The sequence below is a fragment of the Pseudophryne corroboree genome, chromosome 2, assembly GCF_028390025.1.
Source record: "Pseudophryne corroboree isolate aPseCor3 chromosome 2, aPseCor3.hap2, whole genome shotgun sequence".
Classification (NCBI taxonomy): Eukaryota; Metazoa; Chordata; class Amphibia; order Anura; family Myobatrachidae; genus Pseudophryne; species Pseudophryne corroboree.
The window spans coordinates 635331697-635356710 of record NC_086445.1 but is presented as its reverse complement, the minus strand read 5'-3'; the positions used below and the strand labels follow the sequence as shown (position 1 = coordinate 635356710).

The window sequence follows — 25014 nt, the reverse complement described above, 5'->3', positions numbered from 1 at the left end:
GAGGATGAGGAACTGCATTGAATGGCATTCACTGCAGTGTTGTGTTTACTGTATGGTTACTACTGTGATGCCCTGTTTACTATATGGAGGTCACTAAGTTCTGACATTATTGCTTTATATTGTTTCTGTAATGCGTATGTATTTGGGGGATATTAATGTAATATCGGGGGTAATTATTGGTGTAATTTGGATGTTGGTGCTGGGGTGCCTATTATTTCATCAATGCTCCCAAACATGTCCAAGGCTGGGTATGCTACTCGGTGTTGCTTGATTTGTGAAGAAAAGTGTGTTCTTTATATATTGTTTTAGTCGTTTTCAATATTATAAATCAACGTACCAAAAAAAAGTAATATGACCACTGGTTGTGATAAATGTATGACATGTACTCTTTAAATGTAAGTTAGTGCATTTTGTATAAGTTAAGGAAAAAACTTTAGTCCAAAAAACTTGCAATTTCAATATTCCATAAATAAGTAGTAATTGTATAACAGTGGAACTGTCCTCCCCCTCTTTTTTTATGACAGTGACAGATGGCACAGGAAGATTAGTGACCTAACGTAATCTGTAATTAGCATGTTTGTGTGCTGGCATGAAAGAGGTCAGGTTCTGTTTAAGTGACAGCTCTATAAGGGATATAAGGTACCAGAGCATCATGTGATAAATGAACCAGAACACAGCTAAACATGGCCAGCAACAAGGTGAGAAACAAAATGTTCCTTGATAAATCAATTCCTAATACAGCCAATACTTTTTTATTTAGTCAAGTAATTAACAAATGATTATTAAGCAATTCAAATTACCATAAAGGAATTCATATTGTATTTGGAAGGAAAAACAGTAGTAATTAGTTGAAAGGTTTTTCGGCTACCTTGTAATGTAACGTTTTTGTGGTGTTACAGAGAACGTTAGATACTGTATAAGATATAATAGTAATATTACTTTTCACCACTAAATGTAAAATGCACAGCAACAACCTGGACATTTTTGTTACACCAAATGTTTAATATATTTGTTAGATCACGTGTGAAATACATTTTCTGATACTATTATGTTATGTAGGTTTACTAGTCTAAATCAATGTAACTATGCTTAGAGGTCAGCACTAGAGTGTTTAAAGACTGCGCATATTAATCTACAATTCCACTCAACACATTTTTACTACCTAAACATGTATCTCATAAGTATACATCACCCTACACGACGATGTGACAAAAGTGTCATTTGTAAACTTCCTTTGAAATTTTGTATCAATCTAGATATACAAGGCACTTGATATCTGTATTAATTTAATACCATGTTTTCATTATTAATTGAATTATATTGTATAGCAATTCATGTTGAACACCATAATTAGTTGCTCTTTACACTTTAGCAAAGTAGTGTTTGAAATGAATGTTACAAAAAATGCCAAATTTTAATTTTTTTTTATTTTACTGACAAAGTACGACCAACAAGGATCTTGCTACTTCCACTAAAAGGCAAGAAAACTCACAGGATACATTTTAATGACACTGGAAGGGGGGGGGGGGGGGGGATTCAATTGTTTTATGTGATGCACTAATTAATGGGTGCAATTCAATTGTTTCTGGGCACCCATTAATTATTGCACTTGTCACGCCTACATAGACCAGGTTTAGCCGTGTATAGCAGCTAAACCCATCAAAGTCTTGGTTAGGGTAAGTAAACTACCATTTGGGTACCCAAACCACAGAGTTTTTGCACATTTCAGATCGCCACCTCAGGAGGCTGTGAGCAGAAATGTGTTCTCCAGCAGCACTCATGCCCAAATGGAGCTACAATTGAATTGCACCATTGTGCGCTACAAATAATGTGCTCCAAATAATGTGAATAATGGTGGTATGCACCAGCATACACTGGTGCATACCACCATTATTCTGTTTATGGTGTTCATTCAATCAGATGCTTTGAGCAACATATTGCTGTATGTGCAATTTGGAAAAGGTAAAAATATCACATCTGTACTACTATTTCCTTTCTCTCCTGATATTTTGCTCTGTAGAGCCTTATTCATTCCTTCTTGGGTCCCACCAGAGGCGGAACTACCACCAGTGCGTTGCACTGGGGCCTGCCTCTGTCCAGGGGCCCAAAGCATGTAATGAGTCAAACTGACTCATTACATGCAGCTGTGTGCTGCGGGCAACCGCTGCCCGGAGCACACAGCCGCCCTGACAGAGAGGAGAGGAGCGCAGCGGTACGGGGGAGAAGGAGGAGGAGGGAGGTGGAGGAGGGAGCCGCAGTAGCGCTTTGTTACTGGTGGAGGCGCTGCTGCTGCTGTCCCTCTGCTTCACTATAGACTGTCTTCCAAGAACAGCCTATAGTGAAGCAGAGGGACAGCAGCAGCAGCGCCTCCACCAATAACACAGCGCTGCTGCGGCTCTCTCCTCCACCTCCCTCCTCCTCCTTCTCTGCTGCCCGGGAATCGTGACCAGAAGCTGCACCGAGGAGCCTGAGCCAGCGGAGAGGGTAAGTATAATTCTTTCTTTTCTTTCTTTCTTTCTTTTCTTTCTTTCTTTCTTTCTTTCTTTCTTTCTTTCTTTCTTTCTTTCTTTCTTTCTTCTGTCTGCCGTAATGTGTAAAAAGGGGGAATCTGCCTGCCGCAATGTGTAAAAATGGGGAATCTGCTTGCCGCAATGTGTAAAAATGGGGAATCTGCTTGCCGCAATGTGTAAAAATGGGGAATCTGCCTGCCGCAATGTGTAAAAATGGGGAATCTGCTTGCCGCAATGTGTAGAAAGGGGGAATCTGCCTGCCGCAATGTGTAAAAAGGGGGAATCTGCCTGATGTAATGTGTAAAAAGGGGGAATCTGCCTGATGTAATGTGTAAAAAGGGGGAATCTGCCTGCCGCAATGTGTAAAAAGGGGGGAATCTGCTTGCTGCAATGTGTAAAAAGGGGGAATCTGCCTGCCGCAATGTGTAAAAAGGGGGAATCTGCCTGATGTAATGTGTAAAAAGGGGGAATCTGCCTGCCGCAATGTGTAAAAAGGGAGAATCTGCTTGCCGCAATGTGTAAAAAGGGGGAATCTGCCTGATGTAATGTGTAAAATGGGGGAATCTGCCTGCCGTAATGTGTAAAAAGGGGGAATCTGCCTGATGTAATGTGTAAAAAGGGGGAATCTGCCTGCCGTAATGTGTAAAAAGGGGGAATCTTTGCCGCAATGTGTAAAAAGGGGGAATCTGCCTGATGTAATGTGTAAAAAGGGGGAATCTGTCTGCCGTAATGTGTAAAAAGGGGGAATCTGCCTGATGTAATGTGTAAAAAGGGGGAATCTGCCTGCCGCAAAGTGTAAAAAAGGGGACGCTGTCTGCCGTAATGTGTAACAAGGGCACGCTGTCTGCCGTAATGTGTAAAAAGGGGACGCTGTCTGCTGTTATGTGTAAAAAGGGCACGCTGTCTGCCGTTATGTGTAAAAAGTGTAAGCTGTCTGCCGCTATGTGTAACAAGGGCACGCTGTCTGCCGTTATGTGTAAAAAGTGTACGCTGTCTGCCGTTATGTGTAAAAAGGGGACGCTGTCTGCCGTAATGTGTAAAAAGAGGAATCTGTCCGCCGTAAGGTGTAAAAGGGTCTCTTCCTGGTGCAGTGGTGCTACTGTGCAGCGTAATTTGAATAATGGAGACTACTGTGCACCGTTTTATGAATTGGTATTATTTTGTAGCCACACCCCTTCCCCACGAAGCCACGCCACTACGTATTTTTGCGCGCGCACTGCCCCTGTTTTGCATGCAGGGGTGGGGCTCCGATGCCGTTTCTTGCACACAGTGCTAAAATGTCTAGTTACGGCACTGTTGCTAGGTATCCATTTCTCTGGCCCTGAGCAGGTCCCCCTCACCAGATCCTCTCCAGGGGTGAGGGGGTGGACTTGGATGGGATGGGGGGGACCCAAAGCAATTTGTCGCACCTGGGCCCACCGCTTGCTAGTTCTGCCACTGGGTCCCACATAGGTGGTGGGGAGTCAGATTCTTACCCAGGGTATCAAATTGGTCAGGGCCAGCCCAGCTATGGTGCAGCATGTGAACTAGGCTATGGGGTCAGCATGTGTGTGAGGCCATGGGGCAGTGAGTGTGTGAAGCTATTGGAGCATTATGTGTGTCACTGTCAGTGCATCCCCAGCTGGCCTCCCTGCCACTCCCACCCTACCAAGGGGCCTACCTCCTCTGCATTGCAGGCTGCTGATGTGGGCAGGCTCACACCTCACTTCTCAACCACAGAGCTGCTGCCAGGGCCGTAATTATGTGTGTGCCAAGGGGGCTTGGCACACAGCGCAGTTGCCCTGGGGGCGCACGGCCAGCGGCATGTAATGAGTCAAATTGACTCATTACATGCCGCCTCTGAACTGTGCCGTGCGCCGCGCTGGAGGAGAGAAGACAGTCACAGGAGCGCCGGGCAGCGGAGGAGGAGGGAGGGGGAGCAGAGAGCCGCAGCAGCGCTATTTGATTGGTAGTAAGCGCTGCTGCAGCATCCCCCTCTCCTTCTGTATTGGCTGCCTGGCGCTGCTGTGGATGCATCCCAGCATCCACAGCAGCGCCGGGCAGCCAATACAGAAGGAGAGGGGGATGCTGCAGCAGCGCTTACTACCAATCAAATAGCGCTACTGCGGCTCTCTGCTCCCCCTCCCTCCTCCTCCTTCTCAACTGACTTCACACTGCACCGAGAGGGAGATGCACGAGGAGCCTGTCAGCGGGGAGAAGGTAAGTATGTCTCTCTCTCTCTCTCTCTCTCTCTCTCTCTCTCCTGCAATGTGTAAAAAGGGGTCCCATCTGCTGCAATATGTAAAAAGGGGTCCCATCTGCCGCAATGTGTAAAAAGGGGTCCCGTCTGCCGCAATGTGTAAAAAGGGGGACTGGCTGCCGCAATGCGTAAAAAGGGGTCCCGGCTGCCGCAATGCGTAAAAAGGGGTCCCATCTGCCGCAATGTGTAAAAAGGGGTCCCGTCTGCCGCAATGTGTAAAAAGGGGGACTGGCTGCCGCAATGTGTAAAAAGGGGGACACTGTCTGCTGTAATGTATAAAAGGGGCTCTACCTGGTGTAGTGGCGCTACTGTGCAGCGTAATTTGAATAATGGAGACTACTGTGCACCGTAGTATGAATTGCTATTATTTTGTTGCCACGCCCCTTCCCGTGAAGCCACGCCCCTATATATTTTTCACGCGCCTACGGCGCGCACTGCGCCTATCTTGTACGGGGGGGGCGCCAATGTCAGTTCTTGCACACAGCGCTAAAATGCCTAGTTACGGCACTGGCTGCTGCAGTAGGAGTTACCTGGGCACAAGGCCATGGGGGAAGTGAGTCATTGAGGCGAAGAGAGCAGCGTTTGTGAGGCTATTGGAGCAGCTGTATGTGAGGCTATGGGGGCAGCATGTGTTTGAGGCTATGGGGGTAGCGTGTGTGTAAGGTTATGGGGGAGCGTGTGTGTGAGGCTGTGGGGACAGTATAGGTGTGAGGCTATGCAGGCAGCATGTGTGTGGCTATTGGAGCAGCATGTGTGTGAGGCCGTGGGGACAGTGCATTTGTGAGGCTATGTTGGCAGCATGTGCGTGTGGCTATGGGGGCAGTGTCTGCGGTATCTGTTTGAGGATGGGGTAGTGTGTGGGGGAGGATGGGGACAATGTGTGTTGTTTTTTTATAACATGCTGCTTATATCTTGACTCTTCATCTTATCACGGCTGTCACTTCGTAAATCTACCAACAGTTAACCATGGGGGTAATTCTGAGTTGATCGCAGTAGGAATTTTGGCCCTCATTCCGAGTTGATCGGTCGCAAGGCGAATTTAGCAGAGTTACACACGCTAAGCCTACGCCTACTGGGAGTGTATCTTAGCATCTTAAAATTGCGACCGATGTATTCGCATTATTGCGATCACAAACTACTTAGCAGTTTTAGAGTAGCTCCACACTTACTCTGCCTGTGCGATCAGTTCAGTGCTTGTCGTTCCTGGATTGACGTCAGAAACACACCCAGCGTTCGCTCAGACACTCCCCCGTTTCTCCGGCCACTCCTGCGTTTTTTCCGGAAACGGTAGCGTTTTTATCCACACGCCCCTAAAACGCCGTGTTTCCGCCCAGTAACACCCATTTCCTGTCAATCACACTACGATCGCCGGAGCGAAGAAAAAGCCGTGAGTAAAAATCCTATCTTCATAGCAAAGTTACTTGGCGCAGTCGCAGTGCGACTATTGCGCATGCGCACTAAGCGAAATTTCACTGCGATGCGATGAAAAATAACGAGCGATCAACTCGGAATGAGGGCCTTTGTTAGCAATTGGGCAAAACCATGTGCACTGCAGGGGAGGCAGATTTAACATGTGCAGAGAGAGTTAGATTTGGGTGTGGTGTGTTCAATCTGCAATCTAATTTGCAGTGTAAAAATAAAGCAGCCAGTATTTACCCTGCACAGAAATAAAATAACCCACCCAAATCTAACTCTTTCTGCACATGTTATATCTGCCTCCCCTGCAGTGCACATGGTTTTGCCCAACTGCTAACAAAATTCCTGCTGCGATCAACTTGGAATTACCCCCATGGTTTTGCCCAACTGCTAACAAATTTGCTGCTGCGATCAACTCAGAGTTAGGCCCCATGGGGGTCATTCCGAGTTGTTCGCTCATTATTTTTTTGTCGCAACGGAGCGATTAGTCGCTAATGCGCATGCGCAATGTCCGCAGTGCGACTGCGCCAAGTAAATTTGCTATGCAGTTAGGTATTTTACTCACGGCATTACGAGGTTTTTTCTTCGTTCTGGTGGTCGTAATGTGATTGACAGGAAGTGGGTGTTTCTGGGCGGAAACAGGCCGTTTTATGGGTGTGTGCGAAAAAACGCTACCGTTTCTGGGAAAAACGCGGGAGTGGCTGGAGAAACGGAGGAGTGTCTGGCCGAACGCTGGGTGTGTTTGTGACGTCAAACCAGGAACGAAACTGACTGAACTGATCGCAGATGCCGAGTAAGTGTGGAGCTACTCAGAAACTGCTAAGAAGTGTCTATTCGCAATTTTGCTAATCTTTCATTCGCAATTTTGATAAGCTAAGATTCACTCCCAGTAGGCGGCGGCTTAGCGTGTGCAAAGCTGCTAAAAGCAGCTTGCGAGCGAACAACTCGGAATGAGGGCCCATGTCAAGCATGTGGAAGTCATCACTAGATAACAATGTAGATGGTTATTAGTGTCCATAATCAAAGTATTTGCAACTCTTACTAGGTATTAAATTGCTGATATTTGCATTTTTTTTTATTAACAGTAAAAAAAGATACAAAGCAAGTGTTTTTGCCAATAATAAGGGGTATGGCCACAAAATAATACCAATTCATATTACGCTGTACAGTAAACTCCACACCGCACAGTAGCGCCACTTACTCACATTACACCAGGTAGAGCCCTTGTCACACATTACGCCAAGTAGAGTCCCCTTTAACACATTACTGCAGCAGAGTTCCCTTTTCTCTTACATCTTAGAGGATGCTGGGGTCCACATTAGTACCATGGGGTATAGACGGGTCCACTAGGAGCCATTGGCACTTTAAGAGTTTGAGAGTGTGGGCTGGCTCCTCCCTCTATGCCCCTCCTACCAGACTCAGTTTAGAAAATGTGCCCAGAGGAGCCGGTCACAGCTAGGGGAGCTCTACAGAGCTTCTTTAGTAAAAGTTTATTTTAGAGTTTATTATTTCAAAGGGAGGCTGCTGGCAACAGCCTCCCTGCTTCGAGGGACTAAGGGGGGGAGTAGTGTCCGCCCTGCGGGGTCTGAGCCACTATCTCCGCTGACAAGACACTGAGCTCCTGAGGGGATCAAATGTTCCCCGCCACAGGGGATCACTCACCCCGACTGCATGCCGCCACCTCCTTACAGAGCCAGAAGATCAGAAGAGGCGAGATATGGCGGCACAAGGGTAGGAGCGCAGCTCTAAGCGGCTGCGGTCTGGGAAGGCTCAGCGGCACACAGTGTTGGTGCTTTGAGGGGCGTCCTGAGCTAGCGTCTTAATACCCTACACTGGTCACAGACGCTAACCAAAGACTGAATCCCCAGGCTAGCATCACAATCCTCCGTACTCAGACGCTCAATAGGGCATGGAATCCCCCGCCTTGCGACCGAGTCCAAAGGCCAGTATAAAGAATTTGTGCTGGGAGACGCGCCATCTTCAAGGGGTGGAGTTTCTCCTCAGAGCGGAACCCAGCAGCGTTCAGCGCCATTTTCCTGCCTGCAGATTCTGTACACAGACGCTGACAGAGCTGTCCCTCCAAGCAACTCCAGCTATCCTGTGCGGTACCAGGGGGTTGTAGAAGAGGGGGAGGCAGTGAATTAGATCTGTGCAACTATTACAGTACACAGTGGGCGCTGATAAGGGGTGTCCTTTATATATAACAGTGCTGTGAGTGGGTTGGCTCTTGTCAAAGTCAGAAAAATATCATGATGCACACTGCCATATTTGCACCTCATACAGGTCCGCGCTGCGCATGCGTGCGCTCTCCCGTGCGTACGCATACCCGCTGTTGCGTGCACCCGCAGGCGCACGGTATGCGCATTTACGGTAGAGTTTGTGTGCGCCTAGCGTGCGACTCGATCGTTACATATTTTAACCATATAATGTATTTTGTAGATTATGGTCCCTTTGATAGAATCTGAAAGTTTAGTTAATGTAGCATGTTCATGAACAAAGAGATCCCTCTTTGTTTGATACGAAGGGTCAGACAAGGGTTATACAGTGGTGTTTAGTATCCATCGGAAGAGTATTTAATTAGCAATATTCCGGTGTTGGTTTGAAGCGGATTAATCGCTCGTGCGAATAGTTATGGACATAAGAAGTTTATGTACTTTTACTATTATTTGCACTCACTTATCCATGCGGCGGGAAACCTAGTTTCCCACCCACCTGAGCAGTTGGAAATAGTCACAGCCCACCTGTATGAATCAACCTATGACCTTTTGTTATAATGTGAAGACGAATTCCTGTGTCCAATGAACAATGAGATTGTAGGGACCATGGTATTGTATTGTGTGTGGGGCATAAATAGACAAGCCGATCTGATCCAGCTCACTCTCTTCAACGGTTCTCATCACTGATAATCGGGAGCTGGATATTCAGAAAGGCGCATGCGATCGTTCCCTTTGTGCGTAAGTTTTCTCCGCAATCATATTGTCTTTATTGTTATTGTGAGCCATATCTCTCTCTCTCCTCTCCTCTTTCTCTCTCATTTTCCCTTAAACGTAATTCTATTGTATTGTATTTCATGTGTAGTTATCTGGTTAGTTAGTCTATGTTATATTGGTAGTGTATGACTTGTATTGTATTATTCTTTTGCAAATAGAACGTTCATAGAAGGTGTTAGAACCTAAGATCGGTATCTGTGTATTTCTTATATTTCTAAGTATTCTCAGAGCGTCGGAGATGCTCGAACAGCTTTTAAGTTAATAAGGTTACACTGTGTTACATCTACACCCTATCACTACACCAAGGTTTACTGCATAATACATTGTTTTATGGTATTGATATAAAGGTTTTACACTGTGAGCGTCAGCGCCGCTTGTGATCTCCTCGTGGTCCCGAGCGTCCGCTATGCTAATAGCGTATCATTACGTTAGTCGGCAGCCAATAGCGTGCCTGCCTGTGATCTCTTGGCCGTGAGCGAACGTGACGCTTGAGCGTCTCGACTACGGCTAAGCGATTGTTACGCAACGTGCGTACCCTTACGGTATTCCATACGTCAATAGCGTACAGTGTTCTTAGACCTCTTAAAGGGTTTTAAGTAAGATAAATATTCAGCTTTATCAATTGGCGGCTCGTCCGTCCTTCACATATTTGCACTAGGTAATTTCAGCAGACATTATCCATCAGCAAAGGGCGGGAGGTCATATTCCTCGTAGTGCTGTCTGGATAAGCGTCTGCTTCACTTAGTAAAGGGTGCTGAGGGAATCCGGAACCGGAGGTAAGAACAAAACGCTAGTGTCTTTTAAAACTGTTTATTTCTGTTTTGCGTACGCACACACGCACGCATATATCTGCATTTCTTTTTCATTCGTGTATTTTCATATCACTCTCCTGTTTGCCATTTTATAATTGATAAACGTGCTAAGAGAGATTTGCCGCTATTTAATAGTTAAAGAGTAAAAGTAATACATTAAGGTGTAAATTGCAAAGCACGCACACAGCTCTGCCTAAGGATACAAGGAGAGACCTGTATGGTGCTCGGTAGATGATCGAGGATCGTCTACATTGAAAAACGTGTTAATTGTGTTACGGTGGATATCTGCTTTGCGTACACGTGTCTTTAACAAAAGGCTGAGACCCGCGTGCGCAACCCAAAGGCCGACGCACGCAGCGTATATTACGCAACGGAGCGTCCGGGTACGCCCACGTAACTCAAATCACACGATAGTGTTATTTTAACAGGCGAAAAAGTGGCAACGCGATAATAGCACAAATTGATTTCAGTTTCCAAAACTTAGTTTAAATACCTTACTTTACTGTAGTGCCTCTGGGGAGAGCTATCAGATTACGGGAAATGATTTTTCTGATCAGAAAACTATAGAATGTTAGTGTGGGTTGAAAACGGTATGAGTGTATTGAACGCCTCTTGGTGAAGTCTTGGTGAAGTCTTGGTGAAGTCTTGGTGAAATCTTGGTGAAGTATGAGCACGGTCTAAGTGAAAACGTGCGACAGAGTGTGATAAAGTTTTCGTTGTATTACGCTCTGGCTGTTTTGGAGCACAGTAGAGAGACTCCAATGATCCTACCATTTATGGGCAACAAGTGTCTATAAGTGGTACGATTGGACCGCACGGTTGTAGGTGTGACTAATAACGCAACGTAATACGAGGTAAATTGCCCTCATACGTGTTGTGGGAAGCACATGCAAGCGTGATTTGTGTAAAAAGGAAGGGAATTTTCGCTGGCTCAGGAAAATCTCTAGAGGTAGGGCCTGCAACGGCTACACGTGTCTGCTAGAAGGCGGAACGGGGATACCCGGAGCAGAAGAAGCTGGTGGAAGAGCTTGGAAAACTCCCACCGTAGACTACTGTGTTTGGTGCATTTTAGGAAGTTTTTCTGTGTTAAAAGAGGTCCACAATGGCAGCCAAGTGCACAACACAGGGACGTTTAGCAGTCAGAGTTCAGGCTGCAGAGGCTTGCAGACCCCGAGGGTCTGCTCGGTTAGTAATGTGGGGGAGGTATGGTCCCCACACTGAGACTTTTTGTGACGAATGGACACGAATGACTGTGGGGGAAAAAGCACCATTTCCTGGGATAGGTAGTTTTGACTCAGAGGTATTGCATAATTTAAGGCGAAGGATCTGTCTCATAAAATCCTGGAAACAACGAGTTAAACATTATGATTGTTTGCAGTTATGGCAACAGGAAAGTGAAATGCAAAGAAATTTAACTTACATACCTGACTTTCATCTTGAGAGGAGAGACATGGCAATGGAGAGGATTATGGTTGCGGAGAAAGGCACAAGGTGGTACAATAAAAATGCACTTAGCAACTGTATTATAAATGATAAGAATAATTGTAATAAACATAACCATGATAATTGTAATACTGTTAAATGTACAACTATTAACCTATGCAAGTTGCACCCCATGTTAAACTTCCCTCAGGACTACAAGCAAGAGAGTGAGCCCAGCACGATGTCGGCACCTTTACCAGCAGCCATCACACAAGACATCCAGGTGGACGCGACCAAATCGGTAAAGGCAATAATCAAACCCCCTAACGGAGGGTCAGGTGAGGTCGTGTCCACAGGTACGTACAATGTTTTATATCACGCACAAACAAATGTACCCCATATTGTAAGACCAAAACAAGGTGATGTAATCGAGTTTAGTCCTGTCAGGGTGATCACAGTCCGCAATGGGAAGACTGACGATCTGGGAATCATTCCCGTCAAGGACAGTGCAATGCGCCGTCCCTGGTCCCGGATGGAACTGAGATCAATTATGTCTGAATTTCCTGATCCTAGGAAAAATCTGGTAACATGTCAGAGGTTTATTAAAGAACTAGGAAACTCCACAGAACCCACCAACAAAGAGTGGCGGACAGTGCTGAGGGCATGTTTGCCCTCCAGTGTTGACCCTGCGAAATTTATTGCTGATTGTAAATTAGACACGGAGGTACCTTGTACGGAGGAATACAATCAGGAATGTATTAAGCAGATCAACCAACAGTTAGAAGTATATTTCCCAGCCATTGTCGAGTGGAACAAAATCTTCTCCATAAGACAAAACGAAGGGGAAAGTACTTCTAATTATTTCCACCGGGCATTACAGGACATGACTAGGTATACGGGTATAGAAAACATCGAAACAAGTGCACCGCACAGAGAAGTAGCAGTATCTGTGCTAATGGATGGTTTAAAGGAAGTATTGAGAGCAAGGATACAGATCACCAATCCATACTGGAGAGATAAATCAGTGACTGCATTAAGGGACTCTGCTGTTGGGCATGAGCAAAACAGCATCAAGCACGGGGAAACAAAGAAGCCTCAGATCCCTGTGGGTAAGTCAAAGGTGACAAGGTGTTATAATTGCCAGAAGGAAGGTCATTTTGCAAGAAATTGTAGACCAAGAAGTAGACCAAATTCATATAAACCCCCTAGACAAAGATGTGAGCAGAGTTATGACACACCAAATTATAATCAGGGATCACATAGGAAGAATTTTGAGCCACACCCATGATATGTAGTCAGGAAAGGTGATCATTAGGACTGATGGTAAGCCTGAGGTAACAGTTAATAAATTGGGAGGTCATTCCCTGAAGACACAGGAATGACCGGGTGAAACGTTGTAAATGTATCTGTGAAATGTTTCTTTTTCTCTCCCCATCTCTGACGATTATTGGTAGGACTCAAACATTGCATATCTGCTTGGTCTTTGCAGAAGTCTACCAAACCCCAGCATGACCTATCCGCATCAATGTATCCTGGCCAGATACAGAGGGTGGAGTATGGAGGTGCTGGTGGGAGGGACTGCGCAAGGAAACCATGGGACATGTAGATATGACAGCCTGATGATCTGACAATGTTTTAAAATGTTTGAAAAATGTTTTTTTTCCTGTTGTTGTTTATTGTTGATTTATGTGGTATATACATATATGAACGGTTCTCTCTCTCTTGTTGTTTTTTTCTCCTCTCCCTCTTCTTTCTCATGTTTTCATGTTTTAAAGATGGTATGTCACACATCAGTTAGACAAATGGTAATGCAAGATTTTTGCTCCTTACAGAAAGATCGCTGGTTTGGAAGGAATATTGCATCACCGGAATGTTCGGTTGGAAGACTGAGAGACAGCACCTTTGAGATGACAGCAGAACAAGAAGAACAACAAGACTAGAGAACTTATTATCGTAACAAGTTTCTCTCCCCCTCAAACTGTTTTCCTGTACCCCCATTACAAATTTCTCCTTTTCTCCTCCTGTAAGATGGACTTGCCCCAAGAGACTGTGATACGGATTTTCCTGTTGACCATGATGTTGACCAGAGCAGTCTGTTTCGGTGAGAGTACCAGTGAGGTCGAGAAAGGATCCAGAAAGGTTCTGATGACTGAGACGGAGGTGTAAATTTCCAATAGCAACACAACCACCAAGCAAAGGCGAGTACCGGAAACGATCTAGCAGCCATGTTATTTGTAAACATTGTGAAGGATTGTTAGCTGAAGAAAACTGTATCTGTAGGCTCTGTGACAATGTAGTTGAGGATGGGTGCATCAAGAAATGCCAATCCAGTTTTAATATCCACATGGACCGGCATCCATTGAGTGACTATCACTCCTTAGTGGGTAAAGTGTTAAATCAGACAGATTGTTGGGTATGCTCTCAAGTACCTCAAGGCCATAGCAAATCAGGGCTAGTACCATTCCCTTTAACGGTAGGAGAGGTACTTGAGCTAAAGGGTGGGAGACCGGTGGACAGGAGGTTTAATATCTCCAACCCTCCTAGTTTGAAGCTCCACCAATATCATGTGGATAGATCCCTAGTATGTTTTAACATTTCCAATCCCCGAAAGCCGGGAAATTGGGAAGTGTCATGGAGTAACCAAACCATGACCTTTTCATATAGAGCAGATAGAATGCCTACAGATACAGAACTTATACGCCACATAGCCAGTAGAGAAAAATCTTTCCGATATAGGTATACCCTAGGAAGTAGGATTACGAGAGTTGGAGAGGTATCACCAGGATACTGTGCACATATCGTACAAACTGATACGTGTACTAGACAGATGGGAGAATTAGGGTTAGGAGATTTCACATGGAAGATGTGTAATATGGTTATGTCCTACTCTGTCCCATATGTTCTCCCCGATGATGCATATTTCATATGCGGGAGGAAGGCGTATAAGTGGCTTGCCCCAAACTCTGAAGGATTGTGTTATATTGGAAAAGTACTGCCTGAGGTAAGGACTGTATCACATGCCAAAATGAAAGATATACACCGTGGTGCCCAAGCTCCTTATACTCACACCCATTACGAGCACGTAGTTAAAAGGCAACTGACAGAAAGGACAGAGCATTCGGCCTCTGACATGATCCATGAATCCACCGGGATTCAGGTTCTACTTGCGCTAGATTTCACTCGCACCGCTAGAGGAGTGCTGAACTATAGATATATATCTGCGCTTGCTAATTTGTTAGACAATATCACAGAAATGTATGATGACACTTTTAGGTATACTGGAAGAGAGCTTCAAGCTTATAAAACAGAACTGGTTCAGCATAGAATGGTTCTTAATTATCTCACAGCAGTGACAGGTGGATATTGTGTCACACGGGCAACGCAGTACGGCGTGAAATGCTGCACATATATTACGAATAGTACCGAGGATCCGGTCGAGGTCATAGACCAAAAGATGGACGATATTCTCCAATTAAAGTGGGAATTTCGCAGGAGACACAATCTCGCCCTTCCTGCTGTGGGTAATGAGCTGACTGGTTGGGTGTCATGGTTGAACCCGCGAAATTGGTTCTCTGGTTTAGGAGAATGGGCTCAAGGAGTCATAATGGATGTAGGGAAGTTTCTCCTATGTATCTTGGGTGTCGTCATAACGATTGGCTTGATATTTAGGTGCGTTCAGGCTTTAACGAAGTGCAAACGTAGTACCAGGGTAATGAGTCTAAGGAGTGAAGAAATTGTAATTCCAATGGATTTGATCTATGACCCAACGGTAGAGACAATGATGTGATGAAAATGCGATTATACGGTCCGTTTCTTTCACCTGTTTTTCCGTTTTCTCCAAGGTAAAAAGACCCACTTGGACGAGGAATTTGATGATCCTGTACACAGACAACAGATGGATTAAAGAAGAAGTTTTGACAACCTTATACACAGATAATTGATGAACTATGCCATAGACCCCCAGTTTCCCTAGAAATTTTAAATTTACGCTAGCCCAACACTTTTGTAAGTCTATGGACATTGACAAAGCTTTTTGCCCACACTTTTTGGCAAAAGCCCAAAGAAGACTGCATTCAACAGACACCAGACAAGACTTCAACCGACAAATGTTCATTAACCTGACATAGAATACCACTGCATTTACCATAATTGTTCTTTATCTTCATTTCTACAACCTTCAGGTAATGACACACATAGTCGATAGGGAATACAGGCACAGATATCAGCAATCACATATTCCCCCCCATTCATGTATCATCAACTAAAATGTGCTCCCCCATTTTGTTGCAACCAAAATCCGAAAAGAGCTCGGTAAAGTTTGACAGCCCATCCACAGACCCGTACCGCGGGATAAGAAGGAATTCAAATGTATACTTCGCAATACCTCGAAGCTTGATTTAAGACACGTACGGTACGATGATACATGACCCCCCAAACATGGATTCATGCACACATGCTTCTGCTATCTCACTAGGTCATACCCTTTTCTCACCTTCTCCTCTCCTCCCCTACCCAACCATAGAAATGTATTTACACATGACATATATTTTTCTCTTTTTGAAATGTTTTAGGAAGTGGCAGTTATTGTTGACTGCCAAAGGGTGGACTGTCAAAGTCAGAAAAATATCATGATGCACACTGCCATATTTGCACCTCATACAGGTCCGCGCTGCGCATGCGTGCGCTCTCCCGTGCGTACGCATACCCCTCTGTTGCGTGCACCCGCAGGCGCACGGTATGCGCATTTACGGTAGAGTTTGTGTGCGCCTAGCGTGCGACTCGATCGTTACATATTTTAACCATATAATGTATTTTGTAGATTATGGTCCCTTTGATAGAATCTGAAAGTTTAGTTAATGTAGCATGTTCATGAACAAAGAGATCCCTCTTTGTTTGATATGAAGGGTCAGACAAGGGTTATACAGTGGTGTTTAGTATCCATCGGAAGAGTATTTAATTAGCAATATTCCGGTGTTGGTTTGAAGCGGATTAATCGCTCGTGCGAATAGTTATGGACATAAGAAGTTTATGTACTTTTACTATTATTTGCACTCACTTATCCATGCGGCGGGAAACCTAGTTTCCCACCCACCTGAGCAGTTGGAAATAGTCACAGCCCACCTGTATGAATCAACCTATGACCTTTTGTTATAATGCGAAGACGAATTCCTGTGTCCAATGAACAATGAGATTGTAGGGACCATGGTATTGTATTGTGTGTGGGGCATAAATAGACAAGCCGATCTGATCCAGCTCACTCTCTTCAACGGTTCTCATCACTGATAATCGGGAGCTGGATATTCAGAAAGGCGCATGCGATCGTTCCCTTTGTGCGTAAGTTTTCTCCGCAATCATATTGTCTTTATTGTTATTGTGAGCCATATCTCTCTCTCTCCTCTCCTCTTTCTCTCTCATTTTCCCTTAAACGTAATTCTATTGTATTGTATTTCATGTGTAGTTATCTGGTTAGTTAGTCTATGTTATATTGGTAGTGTATGACTTGTATTGTATTATTCTTTTGCAAATAGAACGTTCATAGAAGGTGTTAGAACCTAAGATCGGTATCTGTGTATTTCTTATATTTCTAAGTATTCTCAGAGCGTCGGAGATGCTCGAACAGCTTTTAAGTTAATAAGGTTACACTGTGTTACATCTACACCCTATCACTACACCAAGGTTTACTGCATAATACATTGTTTTATGGTATTGATATAAAGGTTTTACACTGTGAGCGTCAGCGCCGCTTGTGATCTCCTTGTGGTCCCGAGCGTCCGCTACGCTAATAGCGTATCATTACGTTAGTCGGCAGCCAATAGCGTGCCTGCCTGTGATCTCTTGGCCGTGAGCGAACGTGACGCTTGAGCGTCTCGACTACGGCTAAGCGATTGTTACGCAACGTGCGTACCCTTACGGTATTCCATACGTCAATAGCGTACAGTGTTCTTAGACCTCTTAAAGGGTTTTAAGTAAGATAAATATTCAGCTTTATCACTCTGATCTGTGTCTCTCTTGCCATTCTCAGGGGGGAAACTCTGTCTAACCTACCCTGTGTGTGTGTGGAGGGTTTGGGGTCTCCAGTAAGCTATATCCAGGGACTCTGTGTCATATGCAGCTGAGGACATGTCCTCTCAGGATGATCTCATTCCATGTAATCAGGATTGCACTGTTGTATCGCAGATACCAGCAAGGGAGCTGGAGTGGTTATCTTCTATCAAAACTACGATTTCTCAGATTTCTGCTAGGGTTGTTCAGAATGAATCTGCAAGTAAGGTTTTACAGAATTCTATGGCAGTTTGGTCTGGTTCTGTTACCATTGCCCCCTTCTCCCATTCCCTCTGTGGGTTCCCACAAATGTGCTCTTGCCCAGATCTTGCAAGACGACACAGCTACCGACTCTGACACGGCAGACGGTGATGGGGGACGTGCTCAGGGGGGCCTCATCTCTTGCAAAAGGGGTGCAGTTGATGATAGAGGCTATTAGAGATGTGTTGAATATTACTGACACAACATCTGAACAGGTTGAGGAGGCTTACTTCACTGACAATAATAAGAAAGCCTCACTAACCTTCCCTGCGTCCAAAGAATTAAATGCTATTTTTCAAAAAGCATGGGAAAATCCAGAGAAAAATTTCCAGATCCTAGGAAGGTTCTGGTTGCTTTCCCCTTCCCTGAGGAGGATAGAAAGAAATGGGAAAACCCACCCATAGTGAACGCGTCTGTATCCAGACTCTCAAAAAAGATGGTTTTACCTGTCCCAGGATCAACCGCCTTAAAGGAGCCAGCTGATCGCAAGATTGATACTACGCTCAAATCCATATACACGGCTTCAGGGGCGATACTCTGTCCTACTAGTGCCTGTGCATGGATTTCCAAAGCTATAGTAAAGTGGCCAGGCATGTTACATGAGGATTTGGATACGTTAGATAAGAGTGACATTGAATTGTTTCTCCGTATCATTCAGGATTCTGCAGGTTTTATGGTGGAATCCATGAAATACCTGGGTTCAATGGCTGCAGGAATTTCTTCCATGTCCGTCTTAGCTCGTAGAGGACTGTGGCTGCGCCACTGGACTGTCGACGCGGAATCCAGGAGAGGTGTGGAGACCCTACCCTACGCAGGTCAGGCTCTCTTTGGGGAAGCATTGGATGCGTGGATCTCCACGGCTACAGCGGGTAAGTCCCCATTTCGTCCCTCAGCAGTTCCTGCTACGAAGAAACCTTTTTCTTCACCTGCATCTCAGTCCTTTCGGGTTTCTAAATCAAGAAAGGCCGAACCGGTCAACACCTTCTTTAGAGGGGGCTGACCAAAATCCAAGAAACCTGCTGTGGCAGGTTCCCAAGAACAGAAGCCTGCTTCAGGTGCGCCAAAGTCCTCCGCATGACAGTGGACAGCGCAGCCCGGAGGTAGGACCGGTGGGGGCGAGACTCAGACATTTAAGTCACGTCTGGGTGTTGTCCGGCCTGGACCCCTGGGTACTAGATATTGTGTCTCAGAGGTATCGGCTGGAATTTCAAGATCTCCCTCCTCATCGGTTCTTCACATCAGGCTTGCCAGCTTTGCCGGCAGACAGGGCTACTCTAGAGGGAGCCATCCAGAAGTTGGTGGAGGCACAGGTCATTGTACCAGTCCCTCCTCAAATGCAGAACACAGGTTACTATTCGAACCTTTTTGTGGTACCGAAACTGGATGGTTCAGTCAGGCCCATTCTGAATTTAAAATCACTAAACCCCTTTCTGAGGGAGTTCAAGTTCAAAATGGAGTCTCTAAGGGCGGTGATATCAGGTCTGGAAGAGGGGGAATTCCTGGTATCCCTGGATATCAAGGATGCGTACCTCCACATTCTGATTTGGCTGCTGCATCAAGCTTATCTCCGATTCGCTCTGTTGGACTGTCATTTTAATTTCCAGGCCCTACCATTCGGCCTATCCACAGCACCAAGGGTATTCACCAAGGTGATGGCGGAAATGATGGGTATCATCCGCAGGCAGGGGGTGAACATAATCTCATATCTGGACGATCTGCTGATAAAAGCATTGTCCAAGGAGAAGCTGTTTCAGTCAATAGCTCCCATGACCCAGCTTCTCAAGGAACATGGTTGGATCCTGAATATCCCAAAATTACATTTGGAACCAACCAGGTTGTCCTTTCTGGGAATGATCCTCGACACGGAGATGCAGAGGGTGTTTCTTCCAGAGGAAAAAGCGTTGGTGATACAAACAATAGTCCAGCATGTCCTCAAGCCTGCCCGGGTGTCGGTTCATCAGTGCATTCGCCTTCTGGGGAAAATGGTGGCCTCTTACAAGGCTCTGCAGTATGGGAGGTTTCACGCTCGGTCCTTCCAACTGGATCTCTTGGACAAGTGGTCGGGATTCCTTCTACACATGCATCAGAGAATACATCTGTTGCCAAAGGCCAGGATTTCACTCCTAGGGTGGCTGCAATTACCTCACCTTCTGGAGGGCCGCAAGTTCGGGATTAAGGACTAGATCTTTCTAACCATGGATGCAAATCTTCGGGGCTGGGGCGCAGTCACTCAAGGGGAAACCATCCAAGGAAGGTGGTCAAGTCTGGAAGCCGGCCTGCCGATAAACATTCTGGAACTAAGAGCCGTATACAACGGTCTTCTCCAAGCGGCCCATCTTCTGAGAAATCGGGCCGTTCAAGTGCAGTCGGACAACGTAACAACAGTGGCTTACATAAACCGACAAGGCGGAACAAAGAGCAGAGCTGCAATGTCAGAGGTAACAAGAATCATCCTCTTGGCAGAAAAACACGTGTTGGTGCTGTCAGCAATCTTCATTCCGGGAGTAGACAACTGGGAAGCGGACTTCCTCAGCAGACACGATCTCCATCCAGGAGAGTGGGGTCTCCATCCGGAGGTGTTCACGGAGGTAACAGATCTTTAGGGCATGCCCCAAATTGACATGATGGCCTCTCATCTCAGCAAGAAGCTTCGGCAGTATTGTTCCAGGTTGAGCAGTGGCGGTTGATGCCCTAGTGACTCCGTGGGTGTTCCAGTCGGTATACGTGTTTCCTCCACTTCCACTCATTCCAAGAGTTCTCAAACTCATAAGGAGAACAGGAGTTCAGGCAATCCTCATTGCTCCGGACTGGCCAAGAAGGGCTTGGTACGCGGATCTTCTGGATCTACTGCTAGAAGAGCCGAGGCCTCTTCCTATTCAGGAGGACCTGCTGCAGCAGGGGCCGTTCGCCTATCAAGACTTACCACGGCTACGTTTGACGGCATGGAGGTTGAACGCCAGATACTAGCTCGGAAGGGCATTCCGAACAAGGTTATTCCTACCCTGATACAGGCTAGGAAAGGAGTAACGTCAAAATATTATCATCGTATTTGGAAAAAATATGTATCTTGGTGTGAGTCCAAGAAGTTTCCTGCAGTGGAGTTTCAACTGGGACATTTTCTCCTCTTCCTGCAAGCAGGTGTGGATATGGGCCTGAGGTTAGTATCCGTAAAGGTCCAAATTTCGGCCCTATTCATTTTCTTCCAGAAACAGTTGGCTGCCCTCCCTGAGGTTCAGACTTTTTTGAAGGGAGTTCTGCACATCCAACCTCCCTTGTACTGCCTACGGCGCCTTGGGATTTTATCGTGGTATTGCAGTTCCTCCAGTCGGACTGGTTTGAACCTCAGGAGGTTGAGGTCAAGTTTCTCACGTGGAAGGCTGTTACTTTGTTGGCCTTAGCTTCTGCTAGACGTGTGTCGGAGTTTGGGGCTTTGTCATGTAAAAGCCCATTCTTGATCTTCCATGAACACAGAGCTGAGCTTCGGACACGTCAGCAGTTTCTTCCGTGTCAGCATTTCATATCAACCAGCCTATTGTGGTGCCAGTTGCGACTGACTCCTCAATTTCATCAAAGTCCTTAGATGTTGTAAGGGCTCTAAAAATCTATGTGAGGAGGACTGCTCGTCACAGAAAATCGGACTCTCTGTATGATCCCAAGAAAATTGAGTGTCCTGCTTCTAAGCAGACGATATCTCGATGGATCAGGTTCACAATCCAGCATGCGTATTCTACGGCAGGCTTGCCGTGTCCTACGTCTGTTAAGGCCCACCCTACTCGTAAGGTGGGTTCTTCCTAGGCAGCTGCTCGGAGTGTCTCTGCTTTATAACTCTGCCGAGCAGCTACTTGGTCAGGGTCGAACACATTCGCAAAGTTCTACAAGTTCGATACTTTGGCCTCTGAGGACCTTAAGTTTGGTCAATCTGTTCTACAGGAGCCTCTGCGCTTTCCCTCCCGTTCTGGGAGCTTTGGTACATCCCCATGGTACTAATGTGGACCCCAGCATCCTCTAGGACGTAAGAGAAAATAGGATTTTAGTTACCTACCGGTAAATCCTTTTCTCGTAGTCCGTAGAGGATGATGGGCGCCCGCCCAGCGCTTCATTATCCTACAGTGGTTATTTAGTTCAGTACTGCTTAGTTCTTGGTAAGTACTGTTTTGTTACTTGGTAAGTAATCTTGTTCAGCCGTTGCTGATGTTTCAAGCTAGTTAGCTTGGTTTGCCTTGTGTGTGAGCTGGTGTGAATCTCTCCACTATCTGTGTAATCCTTCTCTCGAAGATGTCTGTCTCCTTGGGCACAGTTTCTAGACTGAGTCTGGTAGGAGGGGCTTAGAGGGAGGAGTCAGCCCACACTCTCAAACTCTTAAAGTGCCAATGGCTCCTGGTGGACCCGTTATACCCCATGGTACTAATGTGGACCCCAGCATCCTCTACGGACTACGAGAAAAGGATTTACTGGTAGGTAATTAAAATCCTATTTTTACACATTGTGAAGACAAAGTCTCCTTTTAAACTATAGGAGTAAACCGGCGTCACCGCTGTGCTGGACAGCATGGGAGGTGGGAGGGCGCTGCCATGAGGCCAGCACTGACATTTGCTGTAACCGCGGCCACACACTGCAGTGCTGATGTCCCCATGCATCCACTGCTAGACTCTCACCAATGTGTACTGGTCAGCGTGGGCAGTGTGTGGGGAGGCGCCATACCATGTTGTCGGCGTGGAGTCTCACCTTCCGTCCTGCACCCTCACTGCACTACTGATGTCCCCAGCGTTTCCCTCCTCACACTGGTGTCACCACTGTGCTAGACAGTGTGGGAGGGCGCTGCCATGATACCGGCACTGACATTTGCTGTAACCGCGGCCACCGTTATAGATGCAGCTAGACGGCGGCAGGCTACAACACTAGTGCTTACGGCCCTGTGGGTGGTGCCGGCGGTTCTGCGCCCACAGTGCATATGCGCTGTGTGCCATCACCGCTGGCCCACACGTAGATACGGCCCTGCTGACCCCATACTAGGGTATCTGGAACCACAGTTTTAGTTCAAATTGTTAGTTAATGCTTTAAAAACACTATCACAGTGTTAGGCTCTTAAACAAATCCTACAACCTTGTGCATTTTTCTCCAAACAATTAACTGCTTCTGAGCAAAAATACATCATTGGTGATTGTGATCTATCTCCTTGTTATCATTATGGCCTTAAAAGAATGGAGACATTTGCAAGAAAGCACCCAAGATGCTGTTACTATCTTCTCTGATCATCGTAATCTGGAATACCTAAGGGTATCCAAAAGAATGAAAAGCCACTGAACTAATGGTTAGGTTATACTAGCTGTTCTACCCGTTCTTTGCACGGGAGTTTCTGATTTTCACGGTTGTAAATATAAATGAGTGTTAAAAATGTGGTAAAGCTATAAAGATGTAAATTTGAGATGTCTTAATGTAAGTAAATATTAATCCATGGCTCTTGGCGTTACCTGAGGAGCACCCTTAGCAGGTACGGTAAAAAGTGACAGGATCATTTTTGTAGTTTATTAAATTCTACACACTGGAGGTGCAATCCAAATCTTGATCCGATTGTCCATTTGGGTGTTACGGTTCACGCAACGCAAACCACGCATCGTTAATTACATCATTATGTCAACCCCCTGTTCATCCATTTAAGGGAGGTTATTTCCTGCCTGAAGAATACCTATGTAATATTTCATCTTCCTAACATATCGGGAAGTTATTAGTGATGAGTCAGTGAGTGAAGGTTTTCGTGTGTGTGTATATATATATATATATATATATATATTTATTTGTGGACACAATTTACTAAGTCAATTCAATGCTATGTAACTGAGTGTTACCAGGAAATATATATGGTATTCTCCTCCCAGCGCACAGTTACAGCCACTTCCTGTGCTCTCCAATCCCTAGAGACTTTTCTGTTCACATTGGAGGTCATTCCGAGTCGTTCGCTCAGAAAATTTCTTCGCATCGCAGCGTTTTTCCGCTTAGTGCGCATGCGCAATGTCCGCACTGCGACTGCGCCAAGTAAATTTGCTATGAAGTTTGGATTTTTACTCACGGCTTTTTCTTCGCTCAGGCGATCGTAGTGTGATTGACAGGAAATGGGTGTTACTGGGCGGAAACAGGCCGTTTTATGGGCGTGTGGGAAAAAACGCTACCGTTTCCGGAAAAAACGCGGGAGTGGCTGGAGAAACAGAGGAGTGTCTGGGCGAACGCTGGGTGTGTTTGTGACGTCAAACCAGGAACGATAAGCACTGAACTGATCGCAGATGCCGAGTAAGTCTGAAGCTACTCTGAAACTGCTACGAGATGTGTAATCGCAATATTGCGAATCTTTAGTTCGCAATTTTAAGAAGCTAAGATTCACTCCCAGTAGGCGGCGGCTTAGCGTGTGCAATACTGCTAAAATCGCCTTGCGAGCGAACAACTCGGAATGAGGGCCATTATACCTTGTTTTCCATTATCAAGCTGATTTACAACAGATTTGGTCTTTGTACAGTAAATTGGTACTCCAAACTGGCTCACTTCATACCAATACTTAAGTTAACCACTGCTCCTCAAACAGCACTTCTATTTATCAAACATACCGATCAACTTCATGGATGTCCAAATTGTGGTCCGTAATTTACTGAACAGCTTTTAATGGCATCTTGCAAATTTAGATCCAAATTATCTTCATAATATAATCCATAGACAAGTGGTTAAATGAGTGGGATAATCAATGCATAGCACAGTATTTGTGATTTTATAGTAATGAGCAACAGGATAACTAAGCAGAGTATTTTACCTTGGCAGAATTTGCTTTTTCAAAACGTTTTACTTTCTGGATTACCCTTGTATCTGAAAACTAGGTGAATGTCAAAAAATTTTACTGTATAAATTACATACTACACATTCCACACATTTCCACAGTATATTTTTATAGTTTCAACTTAATTAACAGAATTAGGGCCCTCATTCCGAGTTGTTCGCTCGCTAGCTGCTTTTAGCAGCATTGCACACGCTAGGCCGCCGCCCTCTGGGAGTGAATCTTAGCTTTGCAGAATTGCGAACGAAAAATTTGCATAATTGCGAATAGAAATTTCTTAGCAGTTTCTGAGTAGCTCGACACTTACTCTGCCACTGCGATCAGTTCAGTCAGTTTCGTTCCTGGTTTGACGTCACAAACACACCCAGCGTTCGCCCAGACACTCCCCCGTTTCTTCAGACACTCCCGCGTTTTTCCCAGAAACGGCAGCGTTTTTTCGCACACACCCATAAAACGGCCTGTTTCCGCCCAGAAACACCCACTTCCTGTCAATCACACTCCGATC

The 25014-nt window shown here is 45.6% G+C and overlaps 1 protein-coding gene across 1 annotated transcript in view; it reads left to right on the top strand.

The window, feature by feature from the left end:
* The first annotated feature begins 528 nt into the window (after positions 1 to 528).
* Positions 529 to 25014, top strand: part of TULP1 (TUB like protein 1) — a 253884-nt gene continuing 229398 nt past the window's right edge. Inside the window, exon 1 of the mRNA XM_063957230.1 lies at positions 529 to 698. Coding sequence (XP_063813300.1) covers positions 684 to 698 — 15 coding nt within the window. The 5' untranslated portion in view covers positions 529 to 683. The remainder of the gene's footprint in view (positions 699 to 25014) is intronic.